We start from the raw sequence: 18561 nt of genomic DNA, 5'->3' as shown, positions 1-18561 counted from the left end.
AGGAAGTGAGGTAGGATTAACATCTTATAAAGTGCTATACAGCCCATGATGTTCAGGGGCAGCACTTGCCATTCACCAAGGTCAGCCCTCACCTTACAGGTAAGGGGGTGATGTCCAGGGCCCATGTCACAGACGGATCTAGTGCCACTCTGATGCCTAGGTAGGTGAAGCTAAGATGCCGGATGGGGATGTTCGATTGCCAGTCTACAGTGTTGCGGGAGCCCGTGAGAGGGACCTAGAGAGATTATTACTGGTTCACCCAGAGGCCTCCTCCAAGACCTGTAGCAGATAAATGTATCTGGGTCCGCTCACCACCGGGTAAGATTAATAGAGGAGCACATCGTCGGCATATAAGGCAATGCGATCCTCTTCCTCCCCTGCCCATTGCCACCCAGTAAGAAAGGCGGCGGAGTGTGCCAAAGGTCCTATGGCAAGGGCGAAGAGGAGTGGGGATAGAGGACAACCCTGTCTTGTCCTCTAACGCTAGGAAAAGCCTCTGAAAGTTATTTGTTGACAAGAACAAGAGCTGTCAGGGCTTGGTTTAAAAGTTGCACCATATGGCGGAAAGCAAGCCCCAGACCTGCTTTTTGAAGAAGGAGGTCTAGGTACTCCAAGTCCACTGTATCAAACGCCTTTTCAAAGTCTATTACTAATAAGGCCAGTGGAGAGGAGAGCAAGTGATGGTGTGCCAAAGCAACATGTAACCTTCACAGACAGCGCCTAGTGCTATGGGTGGGCATAAATCCTTATTGATTGGGATGGATCAGGTGATGTAAGGCTGTCTTCAGGCGAGTTGCCAAAACAGTGGCGTGTATCTTAACTTCTCCTTTGATTAGCAAGTTAGGCCGATAGGCTGCACAGGATGCAGGGGGGGTTGAGATTTTGGGAGTACTACTATTGTTGTCTGGTCCAGTTCATAAGGAAGGGCACCTTTTTCCAAGACCTCTTTATAAAGGCCATGAAGTTGAGGTATCGTTATGTCCCTAAACTTGGAGTAGTATTCAACAGGATAGCCATTTGGGCCAGGGGTCTTGGCCAACTTTAGGGCAGTAATGGCCTCTCCAATCACTTCTAGCCTAATGGGTTTTTCTAGAGTCTGACCAACGGAGGCCATCAGGCGAAGCATGGGTAAATCGTTTAGGAGTGGTGCATCCCGTTCAATGTTCGGTCTAGGCACTGCTATGTACAAGGTGGCATAATACCGAGTGAAAGTAGAGGCTGTGCCATTAGGAGGCAATAAAGTGTCCATATCCACCACTTTTTTTAATCACTCTCCCTTCCAACGGTCTGTCAGCTAGCCAAAATAGTCATTTGGTATTCTCGTCCCCCGAGACATAAATGCATGCCTGAAAGGCACGCCAAATTTGTTTCACTTCTTTGAGGAAGTGAGCCCTGATTTCCTCCATCACCAGCTCCAGGGCACAGCCCATGCCTTCCCCATTGTCCCCATTTAGTTTATGCTCCAATAACAGCGCTTGAGCTTCAAGGGCTGCTATGCATGCCTGCCTCCTCTTTTCCCGCTGGTGCAATATAGCCTTGGCATCACCGCAAATTATAGCCTTGCCAGCTGCCCACAGCATTGTATTAGACTAGACCGTGCACACATTATCCCGAAAATAATGTTCAATCTCCTTACGGAGGCCAGTGGACTAGGTAGCGTCTTGTAAAAACCACGCACTGAGGCACCACATAGGTATCCGAGAGGGGTCAGAGGAGCCAACGGTCAGGAGTATTGGGGCATGATTGGAAACACCTCAGGCAAGTATCTGTGTTTGGGTAACTAAGGGAAGATCAGTGGCTGGCATGCGGATCGTGTCAATGCAAGCATGTGTGTGATGAGCCACAGAGGTATGAGTGTACTGTCGGGAGCGGGGATGCCAAGTCTGCCACACATCACAAAGGCCAAGACTCAATACTCATTTGTTGAAAAGTATGGATCGCCTGCCGACCTGTGACTGGGGACCCGTGACGTCCAAACCCAGGTCGAGGACCGCATTCATATTGCCCCAATAATGGTAAAGCCCGCTGGGATCTAAGCTATTATGTCCGTGAGTGTAGTGAAAAATGACTCAAGTGCATTGGGGGGGTCATATACACTAAGTAAGTTGATAGGGTGACCATCTACTATGCCTATCAAGGTGATAAATCTCCCTAGGGGGTCAGACCATGTCCAGTGTACCGCCACAGAGTAACTGCAGTAGTAAGAGTATTGCGACTCCCCTGGCCTCAAGCACAAAGCCCGCATGGTACACACAGGCAAATCTATAGCAGGCAAGTAATGGGCAGGAAGCACCCATATAGGGTGTTTCTTGAAGAAATAGTATAGAGAGGCAAAGCCACTGCAAATGACCCAGCACCACCACCCATTTGATTTTATCTAGTAGTCCACTGACATTCCACGATGTTATCGTTTAGGGGACCATGATGTGTTTGGAAGGGTGGAAATCTGTCAGGAGAGGACCACATGTCAGAAAGTGCCTGAGGTCTACTGGATGGACCTGCTGTGTGGGTTGGAGTTTGTGTATGGATCCCAGTAATTTGAGACATTTTAGATCTGGGTGACATCAAAATATAGAACAAATGATAATACAAAAATACTAACATGCATTAACGCCCCCTCGCCTCCCTCCCAATACTTCCCGTCCCAACTGAAGAAGCATCTGTCACCCTTTAATAAGTCCCCAACAATAACCCAAAAAGAAGAGGAATAAGATGGTATGGAGTGGTGGACACCTCCAGGAAACAGGATCTCAAATCTGCCATGCTGATTAGCCTGTCAAAGCACTGCATCGTTCCATTGTGACCAGTTAAATTAGTGGTGCTTGACTCAGTCTCTCTCCCCCGGTGGGGGCATCTGAACTCAGTGGACCGGATTGCAGGAGCTGTCTTCATGATGAGAGATGGCCGGGCCAGGAGACCCAGAGCTAGGGGATCTTGAGGCATGTTGGATCTTTCATCACCAGTGGTGAGATCAGGAGTAGGATCGCTTAGGCTGATCGCCTCCCCCAGATGCCCCAGGTGCACAGGCCAAGGTCCGGCAGGAGGGACAGGATGCGTTGGGGTACGTCTGAACCACCACTCCACCGTCTCCCACGCGGAATCGGGGTTTTCAAGAAACTGGCCTTGCCGGCCTGCAGGACTTTAAGGCAGGCAGGAAAGAGGAGAATGTATTGCAGGTGTAATACTCTCAGTTTCTGTTTAACCTGTTCATAGGAGCATCGCCTGGCCTGAACTTCACAAGTGTGGCCGGAAAAGAATAGGGCCTTTGAATTTTGGAAGTGTACTCCATCTTGGGAACGGTCCTCCCTCAAAATGCAGTTGCGGTCCTGGAAGTTAAGGAATCAGGCAATCAGCGCCCTGGCTGGTGCATCAGGTGGGGGTCTAGTGGAGAGTGCTCTGTGGGCTCTTTTCACGGTGAACCATGGGGACAGTTTATTAGAAGGCACCCATTACTTGAGCCATGTTTCAAGGACGTTGACTGGCCAGGAACCCTCTGCCCCTTCCAGAAGACCGATGAAGCGCAAGTTGTTGCATCTTGACCGATTCCCTGCATCCTTTGCACACTGTTGTAGTTCATGAGTGTGAGTGAGTAGGCGATTCACCTTGGTCTTCAAGTCTTGAACCTAGTCCTCCACTGAGGAGATGCATTCCTCTGCTTCGGTGATACGTGCTGTTCCGTTTTTAAGGTTCTGATATTTTAGGGCCAGTTCTACTCTTACTTCCCCCATCTTATGTGCAACTGCCACCTGCGAAGACTGAATTGCCTGTAAAATCTTGTCAGTGTACCCTGCGACAGGGAGTGAGTTCTCCATGGTGTCCCCACCCTGAGCCCATGCCGCAGTGGTAAATTTGTCAATGTGGGTTTTGGAGGATGAGGGTTTGAACTCTCTCTCCTTCCCCATGGCCAGAATCTCCCAGAAGATTGGTGACAGTGCTCTTTGGAGGACTTGCCTCCCAACACGGAAACTTGAGGGCGGTTAAGGATGTAATCGTGGGTCCTCCTGGGAACATTTGTAGCAATGCTGTAGCAAACGATCTTGGAGAGAGGGAACACGTTTCACACTGGACTCATATCCCTGGCCTCTCCTCCATCATCGCCATTTTCCAGGGGGACAGGCGAGGAATGCTGCATCAATTCGCTGCACTGATAGTGATGCACAATGCAAATGGAGCCCCTGCAGCCCAAGAGAGGCTGATAATAAGTCTTTATGGACCATGAGGGGGGAGCCCGAGATTCAAAAGGCCCCCAGTGGGTCAAAATGCTTTCCGGCAGTGTCTTATTTGGGGAAAAGGAGGCCCCCCAAACGTGACAATTATGGCAGTGATCCACTGTTTGCCGTGTACACAGCAGAAAGGGTAGGGTGACAGGGTGCTAGAACGACACCCTCTTCAGGGTACTCACTTGTAGACCTCATGATGCGCTCGTCCCCAGCCGTGCAGTCCGCTGGTGAAATATCGTTACACCGCCACCGGTCAGTGGCCACAGGTATGCCGGATCGAGTTTGCTACAGCTCGAGTCTCCCAGGCCGAAGGGGGCCGCTCCGATGTGTGTCCCACAGATGGTAGCAGTATCAGGTGGGCACTCATCACAGGCCAGCAGGCCTGATTCAGGAACAGCAGCAGAGGGCGGGCACCCTGCACCATTCTCCCAGTCAGGCCCCTTCTGGAAGCGTCCACCACAAGGTCAGCGCCGCTCAAGGGCAGGCCAAGCCAGATGGACCGTCTCTCAGCACCCTACTGCTGGTGCGCATCCAAAGGGTTATCACCACATCGCCAATCCTGACGACTAAGCCCCTCCTCCAACTAGCATGCTGGCTGAGCCCACGAGGAATTCAGGTGAGTTGGCAAAGTTTCCCGTACCTGGTGGGTCGATCAGCAGTGGCAGGGGGCAGGGAGCGAAGGGCAGCACACTGCCAGGAGGCCTCAGAGGTCGCCTGCCGCTGCCATCTTACAGTGCTGCCTCCTTTGTCTCCATCAAACTGGGGCCATATGGAAGGCGTTGTGGCGCCTCTCAGCAGGACCGCTGCATCAGTGGTATGAATCGCTGCTGATTGTGCAACTCTGGTAGGCTATCCTGGGACATAGATGGCGGCGGATGACAGGCATCCGGAGCACTCTCCGTGCGACCGCCATCTTGACGGCCCAAACCACGCCCACACTTTTGACATTTTTAACACAATAATCAGCACCCAAGGAGCTACATACTTTGCTTTCTCTGATGTGCTTTGGCTTTGGGAAAGGGGAGGGAAGCCGCTGGCCAGATCTTTAAGATGCAGACATTTGACTGCAGCATGCTCCTCCTGGTCATGTGCAGCATCAAACATGTTTCTGCTGCTATACAGGACTAGATTTCAGCTTTTCGTGCTTTTAGGAAACTTTGCCAGCTTTTTACATTGTAAAGCATTGAAGTGTAAAAACATGATGCAATAGGCCGAGAATCTTAATTCAATTTTCAGGAAATCGGTGCTGGTGATTTGTGCATCGCAGTAGCAGGTAATAAACTCTGCTGACTTCACACCTCTCCCCAGGCCTGAAGGTTGTCCTGTGTCAATGGTGCAAATCATTACGATAAGGGAGAGCCCATAGAGATGCATGCCCATTTGAAACATTAAGGCGAAACACCTTTGTTTTTAAGTTCTGAATGGCCTTGGGTGGGCCAGGGTAATCCTTGGGTGGTCTGGCCCACCCTCTAGAACTGGGAATCTTTCAACTCATTTAGCAGCTTTCTCTTTTTCTGACACCTTTTCGTGTTCTGTTCCTCCGTCTTTCCCACATGTGTCTTTTGCTCGCAGTAAATGCTTGAGGCAGAAAAATAAGTGCCGGCTGGCAAAACTGAGTACGGGTGCCCCGCACCGGAAACCACCGGCTCAAATTAAGCATTGGTTTTACTGTCGTAGTTAACACTGCACCTACTGGTATCCCTACTTACCTTTTGTGGTATATTTTCCTCCATCTTGCATTCTTGAATATCTGTGTGGAACGAGCAGGACTCAGGTTCTGGGGGCCCCAGCGCCTCGCCCCCTGAAACACTGGATTTGGCATGTTTCAACAGGTTTCTCCGCCTCAAACTCCAGTCCCTTTTCCTTTTTTTTCGCTGCAATTGCTTTTCTGCATTCACCAGGCGGGATATGCAGCAGCAATTACATTTTCAGTCAACTTCCATTTGTTAGCCAGAGATAAACATTTGAAATTAGATTTATTTAGCTTAGGCAAGCACTGTAATTTATCAGGATGCGAGGGAAAGGAAACGCCTGAAGAAAATAATTTGTGCTCAATGACACAATCTTGATGCGCGCACATCATGCTCAACTAAAGGGGTAACAGATGCCGGAGGGTCAAACGCAATCCATATTTGTGAAAAACAACTGCGAAAATTGTTCCGATAAGATTCATAGGGGGAGAAGGAGGCGGGAAGTGTGTGCGTGTACTGTTCAAAAGCATTTTTCTGGCTTGTCAGCCTTCTGCATAACTATTACACAGATATTTCCACTTAAAATCATTCTTTCTAAAACAGAAATATTTGATGACTCATCTCGGACTTAATTAAAACCGTAAAGCTGTTTTTAACACGTTTCCACTCTCCCGAAAATATCCAGCATTTATTTACAGAGAGGATGGTGTATTTGCCTCTCTGACATCTTGTATTTGCTAACAAAACAACTCTGGTCGAAGAAGAATAAATTGTTTGATTCCAAAGATATATTATTTCCAATCTAAACAACCGGATTGGCCGGACAGAACCCGAGCATTTTACTCACCAAGCTATACTGCGAGCTTTACAAACTGTTAGTTGCACACGCATGCATTATGGCCTGATCTGAAGGCACGGGGTGTAGAACTGGCGGAAAGACAATGATCGGGAATTAAAAGCTCACCAATAATGAGCAATAATGTGGACTATGCCAGGACACTCCTGGTGTTCTGGTGATTCTTGTATATTGCGTCATACTGCATTTAAGTTTATAAGATCAATTACCTCTTGGAGTGCTCGCCCTTGCTACCTGGAACGGTGAAAGGGAGCACAGCATGGCAGTATACCCGGTCACATGGCAAAGTACCAACTGTTGTCGCCTACGTGATAAACACGATGTGGGACAGTTTCAGTTAAACAGAAGAGGGTTGCTTACATTCTCAAAAAAGTTGTGACCAATAACCTGAAAGGGCCCGGGAGACCAAATATCAGGTCTTCAACCTGCACCGTCTTATGCCTTTATATTTATTTGATAACGAATTGTCATCTCTGTGACCTTTTTCTATTTGCCTCCACTTCACTTAATTGAAACATTCCGGCATGGGCAGTGCCTTCCACGCCCCATTGACAAACTCATTGTGATTCAACCCGAAGGAAATCAATGTCCGCATAGGATTTGGGTTCAGGCCATTCCGGGTCCTTAGCATAACTTTAATCACTATATACAGGCAGTGTTTAATTTGTAAAAATAAGCACCAAGGCCCAAGATTTTTCTCAGGAAACTCTCTGCAGTTCTGGTTACTCCCACTGCCAACACATGCCACACCCCTCACCAAATCAGGACTCAAGGCCTGCTCTCACACAGCACCACACACAACCCGCACAACAACACTCGTTCACATTCCTGCACCTCAACACACGCTCACTCTGCAAGCACTCCACAGAGATTTGGGATCTTGTCAACTTCTATGAACTGGACCTCCTCTTCCTCACCAAAACCTGCCTTATCCTGACTTTGGCCCCAGACTTCCCACAAACTAGCCTTACTGGATACAAAATCGTGCACTAGGACTGATCCCATAAACTAGAAGGAAGACTCACCATCATCCAGAGACATCATCAAGTGTACCTCTTAGATTGACCCAGAAGCCAATTTTATGGAACACATGCACTTCAAACTTCAGATGGACAATAAAACCACTATCAAAGGCACCCTCACTTACCGGCTCCCAGGACCTCACACTCACTTCAGAAACCTCCTCACCGAACTCACCGTATGCCTCGCCATGGGCACTAAAGACATGAAACTCCTAGGCGATCTCAGCTTTCATCTCAACAACCCCTAGACTCCAACTTCATGGACTTGCTTGAAAGTCTTCAGAACATCGGCCTCACCGACCTTGTATAAGGCCCTACACACGCATGTCCGGATAAACTCTGGACCCCATCTTCTCTTTAAGTGACAAGTTTAAAGTCAGTCACATCACTCAACTCACATGGACAGACCACTCTTTCATCCACTTCCACATAACGGGGCCGCCAACCACCTCTATAAAGTATAACAGGACCCCAAGTCACGTCTGGAAGAAAGTTACTGAAACGTAATGGCTCAACACCCTCCAAGTAAACTACTCAGACCAGTGGCAGTTCGTGGGGCGCAGAAGGGGCGGGCAGTCCGCATGGTGGTGGGAATAAAAATTAAATTAAATTTAGAAAAAAAAACACTTACCTCCTCACCGTCGTGCCGCTCCGCTCTGCTCCTCTGTCTTCTTGCTGCAGGCACAAGCTCCCAGCCTGCCCTGCAGCCAATTCTGATTGGCCAGGGTTGGCTGGGAGCACCCATCCAGAGTGCATGTTTGGCCGGCCTGAGACGGCTAGCCAAACATTCAAGCACAGTGAGCCCTCAGTGCATGTCACCACTGTGGCCCCACCCCTTTCAAAGAAAATGATAATAAACATTGTTTATTATCGTTTTCTTTGAAAGGTTTTGCAGCTGCCATTGCTGGCAAGTGAGCAACGCTCCCCCACCCTAATGGAGGAGCCGTCCCTGACGCACACCCTACCAACAACCTAATCAATGACACAAACAACTTCAACAATTCAATCACCACCTGCGTCAATACTCAGGCACTCCTGAAAAACACCAAACCGAAAAGTCCCTACAAACAAGTTAGCTGGTACAATGCTGACCTCAGTCAATCCAAGTGAGTTTGCAAGCCACTCAAAAGGAAATGAAGAACCACCCAAGGAACCACAGAAAGACACACCTACAAGGCCGCACTTATACACCATCACATCAAGTGAAAGAGACTGAAATAAAGGCCCTGACCCTGAGGACTGACTCTAGTTCCAACTACTGTGACGAAGTAACTTTTCGTCATCATCAAGAAATCTACCAACCAAATAGCCACAAGCAAAACCATCAACCCCACACAAGAACTCTGCAACAACCTCTCTGACTTCTTCCACGAAATAATCACCGAGACCTACAATGAACTTCAAACCCCAGCCACTCCCCATTGACCTGTCCAGCCTGCTAACTTCATTAACCACAGACTACCATCCGACAGCATCGAACACCCTCTATCTACAGAGGTCACTGCAGCAGTAATAATGACAGTCCACTCAGGGGCTCACACAAATCCCTGCCCCAATCTACAACCTGGGAAGAGCCACAATCAGTGCTGCAGTCAGTTCTATCATCAACACCTCCCTCAAGACAGCCACCTTCCCAGATAGCTGGAAACATGCCAAAGTCACCACCCTCCTAAAAAATAAATTTCAGCTGACCCTGAAATACTCAGCAACTACTGACCTGTCTCACCTTCTCCCCTTCCCAGGCAAAGTCATTGAGAAGACCATCTTCAGACAACTCTCTAACCACCAAGAACACCACAAACTCCTGGAGGACTTGCAATCAGAATTTAAAAACAATCACACACTGAAACAGCCCTCACCACTGCCATGGACACCATACGCACCATCCTTGACTGTAGACAAACTTAATCAGATCCCACAGAATCAACATATTCTCCTAAGCCAATGACACCGAGCTCATATTTTCCCTCTCCAATGACACTAGCACTAACAATGCATGACCAGCATGGGCTATTGGATGAGAGAAAACTGCTTCAAGCTTATTACCAGCAAAACTAAAGTGCTGATCTTCAGAAATAAGAGATCACCTTGTGACTCCACTTGGTGACCTGCCGAACTTGGGGCACATCTGCCCCAACAGCCCAAGCTAGGATCCTAGGCCTCATCCTGCTCTTCAAACTCATCATGAAGTCCCAGGTCAGCACCGTCACCTCCACATCCTCCACATGTTAGGTAAAATCTTCCTGTGGCTCCTACTGGACGTTAGATGTACCATCATACAAACTCTAATCACAGACAGATTGGACTATGGCAATTCACTGATGTCGGCATCCCAACCCTTCTCCTTCAGACTTCAAACCATCCAAAACGCAACTGCAAGATTTGGTCTTAATCTCCCGTGCTGACCCCACACCACACCACATCTCAGATGGCCCTACTGGCTCCCCATCCATAAGTGCTACCAGTTCAAACTTCTTACACAACCATTCAAATCACTACACAACACGCATACCTAAATTACTGGCTTTACTTCCACCAACGCACCAGACAACTTCACTCAGCATCACTCTCACATGCTCCCCGCAACCACAGAAGCAGAACAGGAGGTCAATCATTCGCTTACCAAGCCACCAAATCCTGGAATGACCTCCCCCAACACATCAGGGCCTCCTCCTCACTTCTTGAAATCTGCAAGAAGATGAAGATCTAGTTGTTTAATTAGTCTTCTTGCGAGACAATCAAGACTGGCTGTATTCAGGCCCAACCTCACCACATGGCTACACTCAACTACTAATTGTCTGAATACTCTCACAGGTTACAAGCAGCGGTCTACAAATCCACCTTACATCACAAATCCACATTACATCTCCCGATGTCCCTGCCATTGCTGCCAAGTACCAGGGACAGTGTTAAAGATTCACCATCACAATCATAAAAAATGTGGTCATTTCAGCTACCCCTTCTCACCCACAGCAAACAGAATAGCCTGAGTGACTTAGCAGTATGTTTTTAACATAAATATAGTGATTTGTTAAAACGTTTGCTGATGTTTAAAATTAGACAAACAGCACAACCATGTGGTGGACTGTTATACATATGTGCTGGTGGTAAGAAATAAGTGTGAGTGTTGCATACCAGAAAACACCAGCACATACTAAGCACTGAAGACACAGTACAACATACGAGCCAACATTTTCAAACAGGGAAGTGGGAGATTTTGAAAAATTGGAATTTATATTCCAAATTAGCTTATTTTGAAGACGAGGCAACTGTGGACAGGAGACATCCAGCAAAGCTATTTTGCCTAAAAAATCTGGAATATCCCAGCAGAACCAGAACTCATGAGATAAGAAGATCACTGATCTACCTTTACCCTGGCCTTTCTTGGGGCACAGAGATTACTACAGGCCAGGATGAGCCTGTCGGACTGTCCCAGGAAATGTCAACTAATGATCAACCAAATTCAGAGCATCATGAGTCCCTTTTACTATTGATTGCCACCCTAACCAACTAAAGTCACCAGCAGCGACTTTGGGTTGGCATTTAACTAAATTGGCCACAAAGGTGGCCATATTGGAGCATATAGCACAGCATGTTGTTAAGAGTGAATATGAGTTTGGCTGCTAACAAAACCAAGACCCTATTAAATAATCATCCACCCCTCACTATTTGACGCTAATAAACAAAATCAGAAATAAATCGCTGCTCCTAATATGAATTAGAGCTCAGAATGATTACGTAAGTAATAGTGCTATTAATACTGAGAAGAGTGATTTGTAGACACAGGTTTCATGAACAGTGCAGAGATAAATATTCTAAAAAACGCTCTCAGGGTTAATTAATCACAAATTAGTGGAAACAAACATTGGCAAAGCCAGTGGGCCAGGCATTGACGCGGGTAGTGCCACAGAGTTGTTTTTTTACTGCAAGCATAAGCCACAAAAAGAAAAAGAAAATGGGTCTCTCACTAAACATGAGAGCCTTGCTTGAAGTAAAACTGTAAATAAAAAATAACAATCACATATAATTTTAATATAAAAGAACAGGTGCTTCCTAACATTGCCCATATGAGCAGTCACATTATACCTGGGCCAGAGCATCTGCACTGTAAACATATTTTCATGATCAGGGTGCAAGGTCTAGACTTTAGGCTACAGAAGAAAAGAATAGACCCATCAACGTTGAATAAACTATGGATTTGATGGGAAGGTCTCCTGTTGCCTCATGTACTCTGGGTTTTCTTACTCACACTCACTTGTTTCTTTCTTTATTCTCCTAAGTCTTTTTTTTCATCTTCTCTTCCAGAACACATGTTGGACTGCAATCTAAGTGATGACATTATTATTTTACAAGTGTTTTACAGATCACTGCATTTGCACATGGCAGCGAGAGAGGATGAGCGGCGGGATAATCAGGACTGCTCATGGGAATCAATGGAGAATGCAAAGCATCAACTAAGTACTCGAGTGCAGCGCGCAGAAAGCCTCTGGGTCCTGTTATGATTACATGAATTGTCAACATACTTAAAATCAGGGCATGGCGCACTGATGTTGAACATTTAGATGCAAGGTGTAAGGCAGATAAAACTAAGGGCCTCACATAAAAGCCCCTTGTGCCGCCGATGTGTCATATTTTTTGATGCAGCGGTCGCGCTAGCAGTGCAGTGTGCTACACTGCTCCCTATTTACAAAATGAGGTATTGGGCCCAATGCATCAGTTTGTAAAGCCCACCGTCACATTATACCGGCCCCAGGTATAACGTATGCAGGGTAGGAGTTCCCATAGGAAAAGCTAAATAGAACTGACGGAGTGAAAATTAAAACTTTTCACTCCATCTCTCTATGACTTCACTGCGTCAAAATGTTACGCCTGCTCAGACCAGGTATAAAATGGACACAGGGATTTTTCCAATGGGACTCTCCTCACATTACTGGAGTTGCGTCAGTTTAATGATGCAACTCCAGCAATGCGTTACTTTAGCACCAACAAATGCATCAGAATTTCCCACACATCTGTGAAAATGTGTGCCATGGAGCTCTGTATTGTAAATACAGCACATCTATAATGTCGTTCAGGGATGTGCCGTAGGCGCAAGAAATCTTACACCTCAATAACGATGCATCAATTTCTTGTAAATGAGGCCCTAAGAGCAGAGTTTATTCTTAGATAAAGGATAATAATAGAGAAGCAGGAAGGACTAAGAAGAAATTGGTTTCTTACTTCATAATACAAGTGGGTTTTCCACCCTAATATAAACTCTAACAAAAAATAACTTGGCCCAAAATATCAACAAGGTAAGAATATATAGATAAGTGTAGGTTTGAATAACTCAACATATGTGCCTTTACAATTTATATATCTTCAAGGTACGTAGATGTGGAGTAAGGAATAATAAAACAGTTTTTACTTATGTGCCAATGCCTTCTTGGCATCTTGGTGCTTGCTATTTTGAGCACTAAATTTTGGTAGTAAGATGTTCGTGTTGTCAATATTTTGACATGTAGCCTATGACAGTCTAGTAGGGCTGGATCACAGATAATACCAGATCTGCGCAGCACACCTAAGTCATCACCTGGTTCCAGCCCATTTATTGGTGGTGTAAAATGACATGCCTTGTTTTATAGCTAGCTTTCTGTTGGTGTGGGACACATTGAGAGGTATATTCCTTGAATTGAAGTCTGCAAGGATATAGAGAAGAACTGGATGAACGGCAAATCATTCCTCCATTCTTTCATAAATAAAGACCGTTTTATGAATTTAACAGTAATTGTAAAATACCATTTAAGGCAACATTAAACTAACTGACTCTAGCTCATCTCTTCCTCAAAACATAGGTTAGAGATAGTGTGTTTTCGTAACTGAAATCTAACTTTTGCTATATATTTTTTTGCGTTCTATAATGTAAACCTGACACTGGAATAAAGAAGTTGACATTATCATATAACCACAACACAGCACACTTTACAACAACCACTTTAACAATCTTTTGTAGGTAATTTAAATAGCATCTGAAATAACATTTAACCTTCTTTACTGTGCATTCATACAGATAAAACACTCTTGCAATCATAACTGTAAGGTCTAACCTACTTTATCTGTGTAACCTTTACATACAATTGTACTTTAATATATATTTTCAGTTTATTATGCTCTGGGCATCTGTACTGAAAGGATAGTGTTTATTTTGTAAAACATAAGTGCAAGAGTCGAAGATTTTTCTTAAGAGCCATCAACAGCATCCCTGTCAAGTTTCCCAAGTCCACGCATAATGTGCTGCTGCAGTCCAAGTTTTTTTTCTTCTTGGAATTCTGGGACTTGTAGTCATGTTTATTCTATTATAAACCAGGACCACAAGCCTCAGAATTCAATGGAAAAAAGCTGACTGGAGCAGCACATCACGCATGAACCTGGGAAACTTGGCAGCTATACACCAGCAAAATAAAATCCATGGGTTGCCAAATCCCAAAGCTGTCCGGTCTTCCTTCCATTTCATGCCTTACCCATCACTTACCATACCATTCCTGTGTCTATATACTCCTGCAGATTCATCCATACTTTCTACCTCTATCACCACTGTCCTACAGCTCCCTTTTTTCTCCTTTGTCTGCCTTTTTGTCTCTGGTCCTGGGTCAAAGTCTGAGTTTAAATCAGTCTCAGTGCACAAAGGAGCGCCAGCACCTGAAAACTCACTATACAAATTGTGCCATAGACACAGAAGCCGGTTTTCTGCTTGAATGCTCTTATAAATAGCTTCCAGTACCCAGACACAGCACTTCAATTACCATTTTGGGAGAGCATGTCATAAAACCCAATGCTTTAAAAGTGGGAAAGTCATTTTATGTCTAGAAAGCCAAAATGGCTTCAACAGCAAAAAAGCATTTGCAATGCAATGGGTCTCGCATTTGCTCGAGTTATTAGCGTTGTAAATTCCTAACTGGACATTTCTTGCCACATAAATTGAAAATGAAAAGTAAAACAGTTGACATAAATGACCCAAATCAAAGCACCACAGCTGCCATGAGCGTGAAGGAGAGACACAAACGGAAAAATAAGTTTTCTCACAGTCAAGTGTATCGGCAAAAGTGCAACTATCCATACATCAGGATCGAAGGTCAAGGTGGTAACAACACTGCCCCAAGGAGGGACAAACTTAAAGCTTTTACCAATGATAATAATGGATTTTTGAAGGCAAGACCAGGAACAAGTGATAGTGATAGGTGTGCGGTGAGCATGGTTACACATGGTATACATGCTTCGAATAGCACTAAAATGCATGTAGCAACCAGATGCAAGTGTTAAATGCGGAAATATACTAGTTTTAGTACCATTTTTTCCCAAAACACAAACTAAATAAAGAAGTATGCAGATAAGAAGAGCAACTAATAAATATGGATAATTGCAGATACATTGTTTAAAAAATAAGTACCATAAAACTGGGAGCCCTAGTTATAATCATGTGTGCACGTAAAGAGTAAGCGGGATCCGCAAAGCATGCAACACATGTAATGGACACACACGAATGAGATGAGATATACATGTTTGGAGTACAATGGCACGTGCAATTTTGATGCAGAATTGTTGACAAGTGTTACATAAATGGACTTCAAACCAGATGAACACCAATAAAGACCTTGGGCCTGATTTTTACTTTTTTAGCACCGCATATGCGTCATTTTTTTATGCAAAAGCAGTGCAAACTTACAAAATTCAATTATATTTTGTAAGTTTCCACCACTTTTACGTCAAAAAATGACGCAAATGCAGCGCTAAAAAAGTATAAATTAGGCCCCTTATTTTTTGTACCAGGAACTCGAGGCGTATTCACAAACACTTTCCAGGGCATTTGCAACACAATTGAGATCAAACTACACCTGAATGATCTGAGTGCAAAAGCAACAGCCAGGATGTCACGATCCATGAAATGGTCACAGGGTGCTGGCAGAAAAGCAGTTGTAAACAAGGACCACACTTAGACCTAAACTGTGCGTGTTGCTGTTTACACCAAGGACGTGGAAAGATTTAATTTGCTGATTTTTGTCTTTTGCAAAGGTGTGAAATTTTCAGGCCTACCTTCCAGAGCAAATATTTTTCTAACATAGTGAGATAACTTTGCATTCCAAGGAATCCACACAAGCTGAAAAACTTGCATAGAATATGTCTTTACAAACTCACCTCTCACAAAGCCTTTCTGAAAATGTTTGCCGATTTATTTTGCTTCGATTTTACCTTTCGCAGAACATTTTAGGCACTATGTAATCATGCAGAAAGGAACACTAACAGTTCCTCGAAGAATGTGCAACATGGTAATCGACCCCTCGCCGCCTGTCTTTCTGTGTATGCGTTCACTCACCTGTCAAAGGCCATAAAATAACCAAACAGGGACAAGTACCAATTCACAAAACCATTTAACTAGAAAATAACTGGTAAATTAAATAAGAGGCCCCTTGTATTCTTGCCCCTGCCAAGCACTGAGACAACAAATGGAAGCAGCGTGAGGTGGAGCCACTGGCAGAATGTTTGTTGTGTGGTTTGTATTGCTGTGTGGTTCTGTGCTGTGATACTGTACAGTACTTATTTGTATTACTTGTACAAACTCAGCAGCAGATCTCAATACGTTGATCAATAGTCGTCCTATCTCCTTTGGCAATAAAAGTTTTGGAGAACCAAATTAATGGGCAAATGACCACCTTCTTGAAGAAGAAAGCAGCCCTGTCAACCAGGATTTAGGTTTATGCTTAGCACAGAGATAGCTGTGGGGTCCACTGGGTGCTGGATGACAGTGGGAGAACAGCGCTTATTCTATTGGATGTCTCCGCCGCCTTCACTACTATCTCTCAGGATACTCTAGCCCTCAGAAAACATGACTTTGGAACTGGCGTCTCAGCCTTGGATTGGATTCAGTCATATTTTATTGATAAAAGCTTAATTGTCAAAATATCATTGTTGTATTCTGATTTTAATCTAACGAATAAGGGAAATCGTGGGGATCTTCACTGAGCCCACTCTCTTTAACATTTATGTTGCACCTTTGGCTCAGCTCAATAGATTCTTTGGCTTCACCTTCATGACTTACCCTGATGGTACACATCTCAACCATAACCCCTAAGGCTGGATGACACTTCCAAAGACATAAAATCCAAATTTAACACTTTCATTGAAGTAGTCTCAACGATGGGCAAAGAGGTACTTAAGCTCAATGCAGAAAAGGCCAATATTCTTATCTTCAATGACAGCGTGAAGGAATGGAATACAACCAGGTGGCCTTTGGAGGTGGGCGCTCCACCTACGCCAGTTCCCTCCATAGAGAGCTTTGGTTTAATAATTCACAATTAATTGAGACTCTTAAATTAGCAAGTAGATTTCTTCTTGCTTGTATTGCCTTAAAAAAATTTTTTTAAATGTCCTATTTGCCAATGCGCTGTTGGAAGGCTGTGTATCAGGCCACAGTCCTTTTGCATTTAGGTTATTGCAGTGTACCAAAGCTCTTCTAGCGGTGTTCTCTACAAACTACAGTTATAACAAAACGTGGGAGCTTGTCCTCTGCTGGGATTACAGAAGTGTACACATATACATCCAGTTTTAACTGATCTACAATGGCTCCCAGTTAGTAAACATTACTTTCAAGATGCATCTTTCCCCGTGATTTTTACTAACGAGGGACTGCAGATGTTCAGCATAGGTTTATTTCCTACCTTCCATCTCAATCTCTTTCTCCTACAGGGGCGGCTCAGGGTGCGGGTTCCATGATTTAAAATATCTAGGCTACATGGTTGATCCTTCTTTGATGTCACTGCCAAACAATGGACCTTCTGCTCTTTCAATTATGAGCCCCTTAAAATCACCTGTCATTTAGGAAAGCATTCAAACTTTTCTTTTCAACATATAATTGACATATTCATATATTCCTGGTTAGTCAGCATTTTTTCTATACCTACCACAAGACCACTGTTGGGGTAATCACCGTGCTCTATAAACATTTATAACACTATATAATATAATGTAAGAAAGAATAAATGTATAATAAGTGGTACCTTTATTACGAAGACGCAGCAAAACAGCAAACAGAATCACCAGTGCCAGGACAACCACCGTCGCCACTAGAGCTCCTACCATGACACTGGACACTTTGGAGTTTTGTCCTAAAAATAGAAATTATTTTGTTAGACTGACCTCAACATGGGATCTGCGCAGCACACCTTGACATGGCCTCACTTGTTTAGAGATGTTATACAGATCGGAGATTATCATTCACCACTCCTAGTGCAGACACAGTTTCTCTAGGATCCTAGTCTGGCGAGAATATCTCTTGCTACAGAAAATACACAATTTCGTAAGAGCTTCTCTGCAGATGTCCACTCACACACTGGCCAACACAGTGTAGCGCCCAGACAGTCACACATCAGGAATCGCATTACACCAATAGACATTTTTGAATCTATTACTATTTTCTCAGTATTGGACTACATAAATTAAAGAGTTTAACACAAGTGATAACAACGTTAAGTCAATGGGCATCAATGAAATGCATTAATAAGACCAGGTGTGCTGAGTGGCTCGAGAAAAACCCAAGCATCCATGCAGGTGTTCAATGTGGAACAAAGCAATTATGACATAAACAATATGAGACCAGATAAGTCACCTAACCAGATTGCAGTGCTGCGCTGTGATTGCACAGCACCTGTGCTGCAGTTCTCCTAGCTCTTTTTGCTGCTCTTCAATTTACCAGTTCAGCAACTACTGCACTAGGGACTATTCACTTGAGGGAGCCATCC

The 18561-nt window shown here is 44.8% G+C and overlaps 1 protein-coding gene across 2 annotated transcripts in view; it reads right to left on the bottom strand.

Moving 5' to 3' along the window:
- CD40 (CD40 molecule) overlaps positions 1-18561 on the bottom strand; it is a 114446-nt gene that overhangs the window by 26142 nt on the left and 69743 nt on the right. For both annotated transcript variants that reach the window (XM_069243532.1, XM_069243531.1), the window contains exon 7: positions 17821-17928. In XM_069243532.1, coding sequence (XP_069099633.1) covers positions 17821-17928 — 108 coding nt within the window. The remainder of the gene's footprint in view (positions 1-17820; positions 17929-18561) is intronic.

The sequence above is a fragment of the Pleurodeles waltl genome, chromosome 7 (assembly GCF_031143425.1).
Source record: "Pleurodeles waltl isolate 20211129_DDA chromosome 7, aPleWal1.hap1.20221129, whole genome shotgun sequence".
Classification (NCBI taxonomy): Eukaryota; Metazoa; Chordata; class Amphibia; order Caudata; family Salamandridae; genus Pleurodeles; species Pleurodeles waltl.
Note: the sequence above shows the minus strand (reverse complement) of the source record. Positions and strands in the feature narration are given on the sequence as shown.